Source organism: Aulonocara stuartgranti (assembly GCF_965226115.1).
Source record: "Aulonocara stuartgranti genome assembly, chromosome: 11".
NCBI classification, from domain to species: Eukaryota; Metazoa; Chordata; class Actinopteri; order Cichliformes; family Cichlidae; genus Aulonocara; species Aulonocara stuartgranti.
This window is the reverse complement of record NC_138947.1, coordinates 21,117,725-21,132,698: the sequence shown is the minus strand read 5'-3', so window position 1 is coordinate 21,132,698 and position 14,974 is coordinate 21,117,725. Positions and strand designations below refer to the sequence as shown.

At 36.5% G+C, this 14,974-nt stretch overlaps 2 protein-coding genes across 2 annotated transcripts in view; both read right to left on the bottom strand.

The window, feature by feature from the left end:
- rhbg (Rh family B glycoprotein) overlaps positions 1-8,352 on the bottom strand; it is a 90,789-nt gene extending 82,437 nt beyond the window's left edge. The window contains exon 1 of the mRNA XM_082551133.1: positions 8,340-8,352. The gene's annotated coding sequence lies outside the window, so the exon portion shown is untranslated. The remainder of the gene's footprint in view (positions 1-8,339) is intronic.
- On the bottom strand, positions 6,774-14,598 carry LOC309718023 (uncharacterized protein). Its single transcript, XM_082552964.1, has 8 exons — positions 13,909-14,598; positions 12,766-13,059; positions 12,310-12,473; positions 12,107-12,203; positions 11,598-11,939; positions 10,767-10,917; positions 10,194-10,303; positions 6,774-10,087 (listed from the first exon to the last, which is right to left on the bottom strand). Exons 1-8 carry the CDS (start codon positions 14,008-14,010, stop codon positions 9,758-9,760), a joined length of 1,590 nt encoding a protein of 529 aa, XP_082409090.1. The 5' UTR covers positions 14,011-14,598; the 3' UTR covers positions 6,774-9,757.
- Between the last annotated feature and the right edge of the window lie 376 nt (positions 14,599-14,974).

Here is a 14,974-nt window from a genome sequence, read left to right as displayed (position 1 = left end):
TATGACCCTTTGGTCATTTATAATCGTTCTTATAGTCTAAAATTTGTATGCAAAATAGCAGTAATGATCCAAAAATTCCAAAAATATCAGATTACACATGGAAATATGAAATAGCATTAGTTGTTCAGCTTTATCACTTTAGTTAAATTAAGTTGTTCATTTATGAGAAACTGTTGTTAAGATAAGGAAGCCATTTGGTCTGAGACATGTTTCTCAAACTTCATCATTAAATGCATCAGGCAATGTTTGTAATTTAGTGACTGTTTCTGTAAAAGAACCATTTTCAGCAGTATTGTTAGGGATGGAGTTACACATGCATCACCAAATATCACACACACTCCTTTGTGCTGCTTTATCAATCACATTTAGCTCTTTAAGAAGAAGTTCATTCTCTGGGTCCTCAAAGCATGTTCTAAGCCCAATAAAATTCCTTAATGAAGTGGAATGTCTCCAAAATCCTATTTTTAGGGTTTCAGGTAATGTGTCAGAATTTAGTAGAAATGTCAAAGGAACTTAGAACTGTTGCTGCTATATTTACTAGGGTAATGAGGATCGAATGCACTTAGGTGTCAGGAACTGGCTTACTAGAGAAGTGGTCTAGCTGCCATACAAAATGTGCGCATGTCAGAGAGGGGTCTCTCTCTTAATCGCCCCCTGATTGTCTTCAACTTACTCACAATGGCTTAACTGTGTGTGTGGAACAAAGCACGAAACATATGTGATGTTATCCTATATGTATGTAACTAAGTGACAAAAAAGTAATATTACTATTACTAAAGTGATCATTTCAGAAAATGAAGAAATTTCCACACTGGCCATTGAGTTGGCAGCAAGTTGCGTCTCCCACTCATGTTCTACCACTTTGTAAAGCTCCATAGCGGCTCTAGCATCCTCCACAGAGGAGTGGCCTTTGTTCCCAGTCTGAGGACACAGGAGAGAACATGTTAAACATTACGTCGTTCACATTTATAAAATGAAAATGTGACTGAGCAAAAAATGAAAAATCTTAAATGTTCACGATGTTGAGTAAAACTGAAGGACGAATGAAAAAAATCAAGTGCCTTTCTTTTAATTTTAGGATCCACTTCTAATAAACTAGCTCCACTAACTGTACATATCTTCCACTTTCTACTCAACCAAACAGAGAACTCCGTCTTACCTGAATGTCACGGTTGAAGATGGCCTTCGTGAGCATCTTCAGTGAAGTGCACTTATTCCCTTCAATGCCGGCCTTCTTTTGTTAATTTGGCCATCCTCACCCACTTGTGATTCTTTTTCACATTAAGACCATTAAAGGAACCATTACCGTATTTTTCAGACGCACTTTTTAATGTAAGGATTTTAAGGTGCACTTCAAATCCTTAACCCCTTTTAGCAACTGTAAATGAGGACGGAACAAATTAGTTTAATTTGACCGTATTCACTTGAAAAACTATTCACTCGTCAGGACCTGTTCATGGAAAGAAACAAAACACTATGTTGTTACCAGTGTTGGGCAAGTTACTTTGAAAAAGTAATTAATTATAGTTACTAGTTACTTCTTCAAAAAAGTAAAGTAAGTAAAAGAGTTAGTAACTGAGTTACAATATTCTAAAAGTAATTAATTACTTGAAAAGTAACTATTGCATTACTTTAAAAAAACGTTCACCCTCTGGGGTCCAGGGTATAATTGGCCATTTTTAACTACTTTTGATTTTCCCTCCACATTTTACCTTTAAAAACGATTTACTTTGCCTTGTTTGGTATCGTCCTTTTCAGCACAACCTCACGTGTCTGAATTTACAATCATGTTTTCATTTTTTACATACTGTATTAACACAATTGATCTAAAATCAGACAAAAAACATAAAATCACAGTAGAAAAAGTTATATTTTTTACTGTAACAACCACAAACATGTTTAATGAATCATATTTCATAACTTTAAATGCAAATATAAATTGTCAATTTTAAAATCATATGCACAAGTTTTACAAACAACAAAGTTATTTGCAGCCATTTACATTTTACCCTTTTTTTTTATAACCACTTCAAACTATTTACAGAACAATCAGCTGTTCTGCATTCAATAAGATGCCACACAAATTATTTGTGCCACTCCAAATATTTCTGTCCACTATAAAGGAGAACATCACAGCCTGATACCTGCAGGTCTGACAGCAGCAGGTGTATCACTCCTGTTTCTACCTGGAGACAGCAGTCTCCTCATTGTTCTGACACACAACACAAAACTATCCACAACACTACACACTAACTACACAAGACAACACATTAACTACACACCCCAAACACGCTAAACGTCACAAATCTCTCACATCTCAAAACTCCCTCTCTCTCTCTTTTTCTGCTCTCTCTCTCTCTCACTCTCTCACTCCTAAAACGTCCCCTGTTTTGTTTTTTGTTTTTTTGTTTTTTGTTTTGCTCATAAGCAGAGCGTGCTTGCTAGCGCTGTCCTTAGACAGTAAACGTGATGAAACTATTGAGGAAAAAACACGTATATATTGTTTATCATGACTCTGGTTTTACGTGGCCTATCAACACAGTTTAAAAACTGGTATATATCACCTTGTTGTTTTGTCTTTTAGTGGCCGTGTGATTGGCTTACCACGACTACTTAATTCTTCCTCAGTCAAACAGCAGCACTCATGCCATTGTTTTGCCCCCTTAGCTCCAGGTGTTGTGCTAGACAGTGATTACCGTCCGCAGGAGCGTGCGCAGCTGCTTAAAGCTGTAGCATCCAGATTACTTACAGCTACTTCCGTGCAACTGATATAAGATGCTGAACCAGCTGAACACAGCTTCAACCGTTTGTTTGCTGAAAAATAGTAACGGACCGCATTTTCTTGTTAGTAACTGTAACGGCGTTGTTACGATATAGTAATTAGTTGGATTACTCTTTAGTTACTGAAAAAAGTAACGCCATTTTTCCCATCACTGGTTGTTATATCCTGCATACTGGAATAGGTAACTGAAATCTCTGATTATGCTTGTGTAAGCTTGACCTAGGTCAAAGCTAAGAGACAGTCTGGTACATCAGGGGAGAACAGAAACTGAAAATGGGGAAGATCTTAGCTTGACCTTGTTCAGTGGAAAAATACCCTCTATTCAACAGTGTGAATGTAATTTTGTATTGCAATGCAGTTTAAAGTATAAATGATTGTAATCCCAATCAAATCTAGGAGGCATCCTTGCCTGACTCCCAAACCACTTCAACTGGCTTCTAAGCTTTTCCTGTGTGGATCTGTCCTTCACAAGGGAGAGACCAGCTGCCCTTCAGATCAGTCCTCATGGCCACCATAGCTGAAGATAAGAATGTCGACTCATCTGCAAATCTGCTGATTTTCAAATATGGACATATTGTCAAAGTCAGCCAATGCATATGGTGTTGGTACAGAGAGAAGTGTATACAGTATACTGAAACTAGGTGAACAAGGGAGCCTTCTCTTCCATAGGGCCACCTTAAGTGAGATAGTATGTGACAGCTGCAACTGTATAAGTTTAGACAGGAGAGTTTGCCTTTATTCTGTGTTTTAGCAAATGAGAACCCACACGTGTAACAGCATCATGGACCGACTGGAAGTCTGTTTCTTTATTGTCTCAAGGATGGAGTAACACACAACACTACAAAACAGGACAACTGGATACCTGGTGAAAGAATTCAATTTTTTCCCTCTCCTGGAAAACAGCATGCAGAAGAAATCTTGGCAGTTAAGCTCAGTTCAGAAATGCAGAAAGCAAATAGGACATTTGAGAGGAAGCACATTCCTGCTGCTGCTTTCACTACCCACAGCTCAGAGTCACAGTGAAAGTACCCAACTGAAAATAGCACTAATCATTTTTTAGTTTGCTTTATTAGAAGTACATTAAGTGTGCTAATTAAAAAAGCAATGTTGATACAATGCCAAACTGTATTATTGGAAAATTGTGCATATAATACCAAAAGTAAAACTAATTAAAAAAAGAAAAATGTTTCCCATCATTGTTGAATGGCTATTACTGCTGCACATGTTTACATTGCGTTCACTGTAATACTTTATATTATATCCTATTTATTATATTTGATTTCAAAACAATTTTATTTATATAAAGCTTATCTTTAAGTTCAATAAGGAAGATTTGTAGTCACACATCTGTCTGCTTCCCATGTGTTGGTGGCTTATTTATGCCACATCACTTCCACTTTCCCATGCTGTCAAGCTCATTGCGACATCACTGGTGTAGTCCAATCATCTTTCCACACGTCTTCTTAAAGGCATTCAGAACTTTTCCCTGCTGATGTTTTTTAACTAGAGTATTTAATAATTGAAACTATAACCCATGTTTCCAGAACTCTGGTGTCAGTCTTCATTTTATGTGTCATGACAAAGTGATGCACTCTGGAGATTTACTGAGGTCTTTCAATACAATCGGGTCACAGGGGTAAATTCTTTCTGTGTTCCTAGTGCTGTGTTATCTCCAAAAGTCTCTCCCCTTCTCTTCCAGAACAAACTCATTTATTTTCTGTAGTTGTGTAACTCTACTCTGTCCAACAGAAACACAATGTTGTTATAATATTGTGCAGCATTCCAGCTGTCCACCGGAAGTGACAGCTGGAATCTCTCAGATTCCCCTGTGTTGAAGCCACAGAGATATCCTCCTAAGGATTGGCTTCAAAAAACCCTACTATGACTATCCTTTCCAGCCTTACTGACTAAAGTGCTCAAACCTCACAGATATAACATGTGCTATCCTAAAGCTGTTTGGTTGGTTTTTTTGTACAGCTTTTGTAAAATTACACATTAAGACTTTTTTTTTTTTTAACTTCACTTCAGTCTTATATACTAGACATATCATTCATACCGATTGTGTTTTTCTTTTCAAAATACACATTCTGTAATGTCAGTACATTGTTTTATCGTGTAACTATAGTCTGACACAATCACAGGCCAACAAAACACAGTGTTAGCTTCAACCACTTGCATAACCACCTTTAGCAGCAATAACTGGAAGTACTGGTTTTCTGTATGGCTTTATCCATCTCCAACATCATTGTAGAGGAATTTTGTCCTGCTGTTCTTTACAACATTTATTTGTTTCACTGAGGTTTATTCATTCTAGGTTCTGCCACAGCATTTCATTTAGGTTCAGGTCTAAACTTTTACTTAACCACGATTGCAACTATTTGATTTTTTTTTTTATCTTTTTTTTTTTTTTAAACATTCTGTTGTAGATTTCATATTCAAAACAAGTAGAGAGACAAGTGATGGAGCCACCAAACAGCAAGAAAAATAGAAAAAAAACCCACATGACAGGAATTAATGTTGTGAAGGAGGGCAAGCATAGTTTTTATGTGGCAGACGAGGGCAGGTATGAGGTGTTTTCGTTGATATGCAATGATTTTCTCCAAATATGGCACTGGCCAAACATCTCTACTTTGGTCTCGTCTGTCCCTGTTGCCCTGTACCTGTGCATGTGCAATGACAATAAAGTTGAATTCTAATTCTAATTCTAATTCTAATTCTAATTCTAAAAGACATTGTTCCAGAGGTCTTATGGTGTTCTAAGTTGCAGCTTTGCAAACCAAAACTGTGCTGCCATATTTCAGAGAGAAACAGTCTTTTTCTGGCAACTCTACCAAACAACCCATAATTGTTCAGTCTTTTTCTGATTGTGCTGTCGTGAACATTAAGCATGTCTCCTAAAACCTGTCTGAGATGTAGCTCTTGAGTTTTTTTCCGCTTCTTTGAGCACTGTACAACTTGACCTATGTTTTGAATTCTCCTGGGAAGACTGAAAACTGTCATGAAGGTTTTGGTGAACAAAATCTTGTTCTTCTGAACAATCTGCAGAACGATGAACCCTATAACACTTTCGAGGTTTATGCAATTCAAGGTCGTTGTTGAGGTTTTTCCTCCTTGGCACTGCAACACAAACATCAATGCTCCAGACTCGCAAACTATCAAAGCACTGCTTTTATATGTCTTGATGGATGCTTAATTATCAAATATGTTATTTTCATTCAGTACTTTAAGAAGCTCCCACCAAACCTGTCATGGAAGTTAAAGCTATAATTTGTGAGGGTGTGTGTGAAACGGCAAATATGATCACCTATGTGGTTTATTTTGTTTTTTTATTTTGTTGTTTTTGTTATAACAGAATTATATTCGTTCCATCAAAATCATTTTTTCACATAATTTTTTGCACTGATCTCGTTTTTTGGTTCATATTGCAAGAGACAATCCGACTAATTCTCTTAACGGTAAAGCAGCGTGCACTTGTCGAAATAAAAATCCCATAGACCCAGCTGTTTTTGTAAAGTATGTCAACAGTTATATGTTGTGTGTATGTATATTTCAGCTCAAAATCTAATTTATTACAGCATTTTTATGCAGCACATTCTCAGCCCCCCCAAGAGACCAATAAAGCACATAATCATAACCACATGTTGTTCTTCTATAGCTCTTAACCTCTACGGTGTAAGACTGCTGCTCTGAGACCAGTTTGGTTCTCATTTTGTGTTGAAGTTTCACATGTGGTCTTGGCATTGCTCCTAAATCAGTTTTGTTTGTAGAAACTCCATTGGTGGAGTCGTACAGAGCCATGATCTGTGCTTAGCACAATGAGATCGAGAGGCAAACCACATATAATTCATTCATTATTTATACCCTTTTACTTATGCACTCTTAGAAAGGATGTGTTAAAATTGACACATCATGTGTTAAATTTTAACACATGTGCTGCATCAGCTCAGGGACAACACATGATGTGTCAGTTTTAACACAATTAATGTGTCTGCTCCTTTAACACATCTTCTGTGTTAAAAAAAGTCAACACAAGGATGCGTTATTTTGACACAAAGATGTGTTAAAATGTGTGCATTTCATTTTTTTTAAAAAGGAGAAAAAAGATGGTATATATTATACATTTATTGAATTCCATTTGTTACTTAGCATATTATAAATTATTACAAACTGAATAAACAACAGTTTTCAGAATCTTTTCAATTAAAATGTATTAAATTCAATTTTAGCCAAAGCTATATTACAATTTTTACTTGACAAAATCAAACAAAATTAATATCTGTTAGTTAATTAATAACTTTCTAGATCACTAAAATGTCAAATATATATGTTCTCATATAATCATGTCCAGACAATACATGAATTAACTTTTTTTTAAAGGTAACAGTTGTCATCTTCAACAAATTGTCAACATTCAACAAATGTGCAGTTGCATGCAAACAGAAAAATATATTTACATTTTGGCAACTATAGCATCCAGGTTATACAATTTTGTACCTTGGGTTTAAATACAGCTTATTAGCATCAAAGCTTGTCACTATATATAAAGGCTGAAAATCAAAAATTTCAGCCAATGTAATCAGTTCATATTCGTCTGACCTTTCCACTGCATAGGCATAAAAATGGTCATCAAAGAAGCTGACTTTCAGAATCCTCACAAACACGAAGACGGACTCATTAACTGACTGTGGCAAGATATGAATGACTTCACCAAACAAAGGCTCTTCTCTAAAGTCTCTTCTTAATGTCAATACAGAACCAGTTCTATAAGTCTGGCCGTACACACCAATACTGTGTGACACAAAAACAGTACTAGTCAGAGAAAGGTCTTGTTCAAGGGTTAACCTCAAGTTGTCTAACAAGACATCTGCTTTTTTCAGTGACCCCACACTAACTAGATAGGCATTGGGCACATCCATTTTCTTAGCTAGATTATCACTATGCTTATAGTGATACATGTGTTGAACCTGATGTTTAAAAGCCAATGTTTTTGACACATTTTTGAAGTTACAAACTGAATGTGCTAGTCTTTTAAATGGATTGTGCTTGGATTCAAATCGCATACACCAAAGTTTAGACAGAGGTCCAAACAAAACCATCATTCTTGGATAATGTATCATAAAATGATGTTTCGGAATAAGATTTGTGGCATACAGCTGTTTGAAAAGAGTATGGTGCTCTATTATCAGTTCTTTTAAGAATACTGCAAGTCCCCTTGTAACGACTGGTGCAAAGATGATACTGCATATCTCTCTCAGTAAAATAAATAAATGCCAATGTTGACTTTTTCGGTCTACACAATCTCCCAACAAAAAGGGCAAGACCAGTAAAAGGCACCACATTTGAGATGCTGTCTGTTTTAATGCACTCTCACTGTTTCTCAAGTTCATTATAACACTTGGCTTGTTTTTAATGTCTCCATATCCATATTGAAAACTGGAAATCCTCTCATTTAGCTGTTCCAAAGTCAACAACTTCTCCTCATAAATGAAATGGCGAAGCATTAACTTAACCTCTAAAGGGGCTACACCTTCAAGTACATCATGCATGATATCAACACTTATGTTTTGTGTTACATGAAAATACTTAAGGTTATTCAGACAGGAGTCCTCTTTTACACCAGTTTTGCTTGGTTCGTTTAAGCTGACATGTTCCTGATAACTGTCTTTGGTGCGCAACTCAACTTTGTCTTCATCATATATCAACTGTGCATCTGCTTTGTCAATCATGCAAAACTGACAGAATTTGTTTGCAGAGAAACTTTCAAGGTAGCCACAAAGTGAATGAATTGCCAAATTATCTGCTGTTAACACACAAACTGTACCATATAGTTGATGGCTATGACCTTTTAAATCCACAATTAGACCAGAATTTTCAAGAAATCTCAAGTCATCAAGAAGTGGTTTCAAAATCTTGTCAAATCCATATACCTCCCTGTCAATTGAGTTAAACAAAAGACACAGGTGAATATTTGCAAGTGAGGAATTCCACTCTGGTGGCAAATTCTTCAAGGTAAAATACACAGCTCCTAGCTTATGTATTTTTGTCTTGGAACCTAAAGGATTTGTTGTTTCAAAGTCATCAAAGTAAAGTTGCATTTGAAGAGCATCAGGGTACATTTTAAACAATGGGTGTGAGGAAAAGTGAGAGCCATCACAGTAATCACGCATTTTGGCATCAGTGTTCTTCTTATTCTGAACAAAGAAGTCCTGAATGTCCTCATGTTGGAATACAAACTTGAGCGTTTCAATGACTGATACATACTGGCATGTATCTGCTGCCAAAACCTGTTTCATCTGACCATCTTTTCTTACAGTATCTGACCTGTGACCCAGAAAGATTTCCTGTGGTTTAACAAGGGAAAACTTCTCAGTGAAGTATTTGTTCATTTTATATTTCGTGTCTACATCTTCAAATATGTTTTTAGCACTTTCAAACTCCTTCATTAATGCTTGAACAGCCTCACTGTCTTGTGGTACATCCAAGCTACTCAACAAAGCAGCAGTTGACTGTTGCAAACAGTCTACAGTTTTCTCAAGCAACTCCTTTGTACAGTTTACACTTCTTGTAACATCTGTTAAAGTAATATTTGATGATGCATACATCTGTGCCATAAAAGAAGCAGCACATTCACCAAGATCAGTATAGTTTTTTAACTTTGATACTGCACCTGCTACATCACTGGGTATCTCCAAAACATCAGGAACTAGATCATCAGTTTCAACTGAACTGTTTGATGTCTCTCCTTGGTAAGAAGGTTGAACTGAGTCAGCATCCATTGAAGATGAAGTAGAATGAGATCTATGCAGGTGCTTTGAAAATGAATTTAAGTTATAATACGTCCTTGGGCAGCCATCTTGGCTACATATAATTTTCAAGTTTTGTCCATCTGTTAAGCAGTGTATTTGACGAAGATGCCAAATGAGGTTTCTCACCTCTGTGAACAGAGACTCTCTACATTTTGGACAGGTGAACATTTTACTTGCATGCTTTAATCTGTGCAATCAGCTCCAGTACTTTGGTTTTCCTTTGGGTGGACAGCGGCAGGTCATAGACAAACTCAAAGAAGGTGAAGACGGAGCCAAGCGGTGCTGGATAGGACAAGTTACATACCCAGTACAGTTTGAAAAGCTTATCCACAGCACACGTCAGGCCATCATTCAGAGGAATGGTTACTTTATCATTCTTAGCAACAATGATGTACTGCCTGGTTGCACTCTTTAGATCACCGATGCATATCAGCTGGGGTTGGTGTGTTGTGGATGATGCTTCAGGATCACTGCAAAGCGATGCAATACTTGTTCCAGGCTTGGAGATGGGGAAGATAAAGATAGATTTTTAGAGAAGTATTCAGTGAGGTGTTGACCAATGCTTTCCTCAGGTAAATACCATGAGAACTGTACTGAATACATACCAGTGCAAAATCAACCAAGTGCGTTATAGCTGATTTAAGGCTGCAACGACTGGCACCAACTGGTGGGAGCAGGTGTGTTAACACCACAAGGGCAGTGTAACAAACCTCATCTAGCAAAGAAAAGCAAGATGTAAAATTATTCAAAATACAGAAATGTGTTATTTAATGAATTATGAGATGTACATCAAAAATGACTTTTTCTTTTGTGAATAGATGAAATCAGAAATGCAGAGGCTTAATGCACCTCATTTGGCTTATATGTGCAGCTAATAAAGTCGCCCAAGGCCACATAATTTAAATTCTCCTTACAACCATCTCCATAGACCTCATTCTCCACCATCAGTAAACATAGACATATTTCAATTCATTTACCAAAGGGTGGCATCTAACAATTTCTTTGAAAAAGAACAACAAAATTTAAAAATATAACCCCTTCTTGTATAGTTTTTCTATTCAGCCTTTAACATCCACTTACTTGTCATCTAAAGACAGTAAACAGAACTATTAATTTGATCATCCTTTTTTTCTTACTTTCTAATAGTAAACGTGAGGCGGGGGGGGATGGAAAAATACCTTCAGTCTTCTCTTCAAAATCCTTCAACAGAGAGGACATTCTTGTTTCCAGGGCAGCTACTGATTTGAGTTTCGGAATGATACTGGCTTCCCATTTTCGTAAAAAGAGGTCCACCTTTCCTCCTGTAAGCTTGCCAAACTCCAAGTCCAGCTAATGGAGAGAAAAAAAGTATTTAAGTTTAAAATTAAGCATTAAATACATGAAATTAAAAGTACATTCTGCCCATTTGGTAGCTGTATGGCTAAAATCAAACCTTACAGTATCACATTTCTGTTACCCACTTCCACATCAAGCTTACCTACACAGTGAAACATAACAATTTACTTGGAGTGGTATTTGAATACAAGTCTATTATTCCTTAATTTTAGCTATGATTTGGGTCCCATCAGACCCTGAGAAAAAAAATAGGACTTTTTAGCTGATGTTCAACTTTCTAGCAGCCAATTTCTTATTTTGTCTGCGGTTTGTCCTGTAGAGCTTTTTTGCTGAAAATAGGTGAAAGCAGAGTTCGTACAAATTTAGGTGATCCTTTTGTCGTTTTTTCACTTCCACGAGCAGCACCTTCTGCATTGTCATTTGATGTCCCTACTATTAGATAGTCATTTGGTGGCACGACTAAGATTTTGGATCATTTGAAACGTGATGCTCATTGTAATAAAAGCCCAGTGAATAAAGATCCAACTCTGAAATTATAAAACTTTCAAAATATTCACTAGGAGCTCATAAACATACCTCCAAATGTATCCACTCCTGTTACATACTTTGTATGCAATACACAACTGAGTGGAGAAGGAGTACATAAACCATTACCAGGGAACCAAGCAACTTACCAGACTTGGCATGTCCAAAAACCGTGGGTACTTTCTGAATATTTCAGCAGCAGTGGGGGAGTCCTTGCTAATCCAGGCTCTGCGACTGGTGTATGTTTCCTCCATGCCTGACATGATAGTTGGAAGGTTCTCAGCTGAGGGCCGCAATCTTTTGATCAGGGTGACCCACTCATCTGTGCTGCTGGTATTCCCATCCTCTTGCCTGAGCTTCTTGTCTTCACCACAGTCATTGGTCACTTTTCGCTTCTTATAACGTCTCTGCCCCTGGTCGAGATTCCGTCTAAGGTTGCGCAGTTTAGTCTCTAGGAATCCACAATGAGAGACTGGATCATAATAATGCTCCTGAGGAAGAAAGGACAGAGGTATATGGATAACAGCTGAGCAATTTTAACTGAGAAAAAAACCCGCTCTAATAAATAATGAGATAAAGGTTAAAAGATACACAGTAAGTGGGAACAAGTGCAAGTATGTAGTGGAATTTACATTATTAAAATGCTAAATTTACTTACAAATCCTTCCCCCTGTCCTGCCACACGGACACTCAGGGATGGAAAAGTGGTGATGATGCTTTTTGCTACAGTCAACTTCTCTGCACTAAGAGGGTAACTGGAAAATAAAGGTAACCTTTTTTTTACTCCTGTGCACTTCAACATTTTTAAAGAAAACATTCATTGCAAAATTTTAACAAAGTGCAGTAAGGTGCTATACTTACTAACCACACCTCTCCACCAAATCCCCAATGCAAGTCTTCACAAGAAGCTTCCTCGATGGCACTGACAGGGTACCTGTAGTTTCATACTCCTTAAGAATCTGTGGGGCTTTCCTCTTGAGTAGTGACTTCAGGGGTTGACTTTGTTCTTCTGTGGTAATGGTAGACTGTGTAAAGGCAACACCAGACACTTTACCTCTCTGCAATAATCTTCAAAGTCATGACAGCAAATTTCCACAGAGCATAGAAGCATGAGTTTACTCAAAAAGCTGCAGCAGAAGAAGGCGGTTTCTTAATTACCGTGATTATAACGCAATGACTAAAAGAAATTCTGAATAATAATTAAATTGATTTTATCTTCTAGTTGCTACTTGGTGAATAAATCTGATCCTGACTAATAGTTAATAACTGTTAAAACACATTTTATGACTTAGGAAACTGAAGAAATGCAAAGTGTACCTGATTTTGTCTAATCTCCCCAAGAGAGGTTTCCATCGGTGGCCCTCTGGCTGACAGGAAGATATGGAATCTATCAAAGTCCTTAACGTCTACCTCATTGTCAACATCAATATATTCCATGAAATCAGTGTTATGCTTTAGCAACCTATCAAGCACGCAGCCCATGTGCTGAGCTTGGCTTTGACCTATGATGTCTTTGGCACTGCTGACATGAAGAATTTTTTTACAAATCTCTTTCTCATCTATAAAAGTGGTTACAAGGACTTTGACAGATTCTAAGTTGTCATATTCGTGCTGAAAAAAAAAGAAACACATGGCTAAAGTGCATGGTCAAGTTGCTGTTGTTTTTTTGTTTTTTAAATAACACTGACTATTACTTCCTCATAAGGTCTGCATAAAAAAGAAACTATATCAGAGCATGTTTCCAGCAAAAAGCCTTAAAAAAGAAAGACTTTAGTTAATCATACTAAATGCAAAAACTGCTTTAACTGCTTAAAAAATAATTATCTCTGTCAATGTGAGGTATATTTCATGTTAACCAGTGATAAGTAATTATAACAAATATTTATCACAACACTACTAAATGTAGTCTATTAAGTGTGATAACAGAAGACAGAGGGGCGACATCAAACTAAAGTTACTCAGTCTTAAATTCCTATTCTGTGCTAGCAAACGAATGGTCGCGGTGATAACTACATTTGCTATATTCAGAGCTAACAACAATATTGTCATTTTACACAACACTGCAAATGTTAGGTGCTGACTCTGGCGTTGCTCATAGACACCAGAATGCCTGTCGGAGCCGCTAGCCAACTACCACACTGGTTCTAAGAGCAATTTCTGAATACTCTAATACATAAATAAAGTAAATAGATAAATACATGAATAAAGTAATACATAAAAATACTACCAAAACACATTAACTCTAATGGAGTATGGCACGAAAGCCAAGAACTAATAATAAAATTAAGAGTAGGATATGTTAGCAAGACTGTTACATTAAAGTTAGCTAGGTATAGTTAAGCAGTAATTAACTTAAACTCAAAACTCCTACATAACTCCAATATTTTATGTAAATTCACATTCTTCCAGAAACCCGGCATATTTTCAGTACATTAAGATAAACTGGTAAATGATACTTACTGTAAGGTCTGACAACATACTAGGCGACGTAACCTCCATCTTTGTCTCCTTTGTCTCAGTGGCGCGAAAGATAGCGCCCCCTTCCCGCCGCTGGTATGTCATGTTGCTGGGCAGATTTTGTTTCAATTTTCAGCATGTGTATTCTCAATTTCCTACTTTTGCTTCAATTGTATTCACATGTTGCGGTCAAAATTAAGCCTGTTCTTTGTGGATACTTATGCTTGTAGTATAGCCATGGCCATTAATTGGTATGCCATACATATTGAGAAATAAAAAATTAATCCTCTTTCAGAATTTTAGTACACCATACACACCTTGGTCCACATTAAATTATAAAATGTTTTATTTGTTGAACGTAATGAGGAAAGGATTAAGGAAAACAAACAATAACTAAACATTTTATTTATTCAGTTAATATAGTTATAATACATTGTTAATCTACAATTTATTTCACTAAACACAGGGCTAGCATCAAATTACTGAGCTGCTAATTTTAGGTCCTGTTGTTAGATTCTGAAAATAACACACAAAATGTGTTAAACTGTGCAACACATCAAGTGTGTTGAGCGTTTTACACATTTTTTCAATGTTTACACATTGTCTTACACATGTTATGTTAAAATTCACACAAAATGTGTTAATAGTGTAACAACACATTTTTTGTGTCACTTTTTAACACATCTTTTCTAAGAGTGTGGGCTAAATTGGACCGCAATGACATTTTTAGTGCATGTGGTTGTGCTCATAAAATGGAAAGTATAGAGAGTTCTATTAAGTGCAACAAAATATATTATAAACATATTCATTACAAGTACACTTCTGTTTTGGTAAAACCTAAAGGTAACTACAAAAACTGTAATAATTTAAAGTTACATTTAAATTAACAATTAGTGCATTGCCAGAGCATATACTTGAAACAAGTTTAAGCCCAAGTTCCACTGAGCCTTCAGTCTCAGGATCATTAGAAGAGCTTTTATCAATATTATAATATTTATTAAATATTTGTTTGAGGTTTTACCCTAATCCTCTTCTTAATCCAGTGTCATAGCACCTCTTTTGATCAGCA

Bases quoted from the DNA above. Each gene is read 5' to 3' on its own strand.
- LOC309718023 (XM_082552964.1), bottom strand. From the start codon at position 14,010: ATGACATACCAGCGGCGGGAAGGGGGCGCTATCTTTCGCGCCACTGAG. The intron at 12,474-12,765 runs GTACACTTTGCA...GCCTTTACACAG, and splicing joins GGGAGATTAGACAAAATCAG to TCTACCATTACCACAGAAGA. The intron at 12,204-12,309 runs GTAAGTATAGCA...TTTATTTTCCAG, and splicing joins TTGGTGGAGAGGTGTGGTTA to TTACCCTCTTAGTGCAGAGA.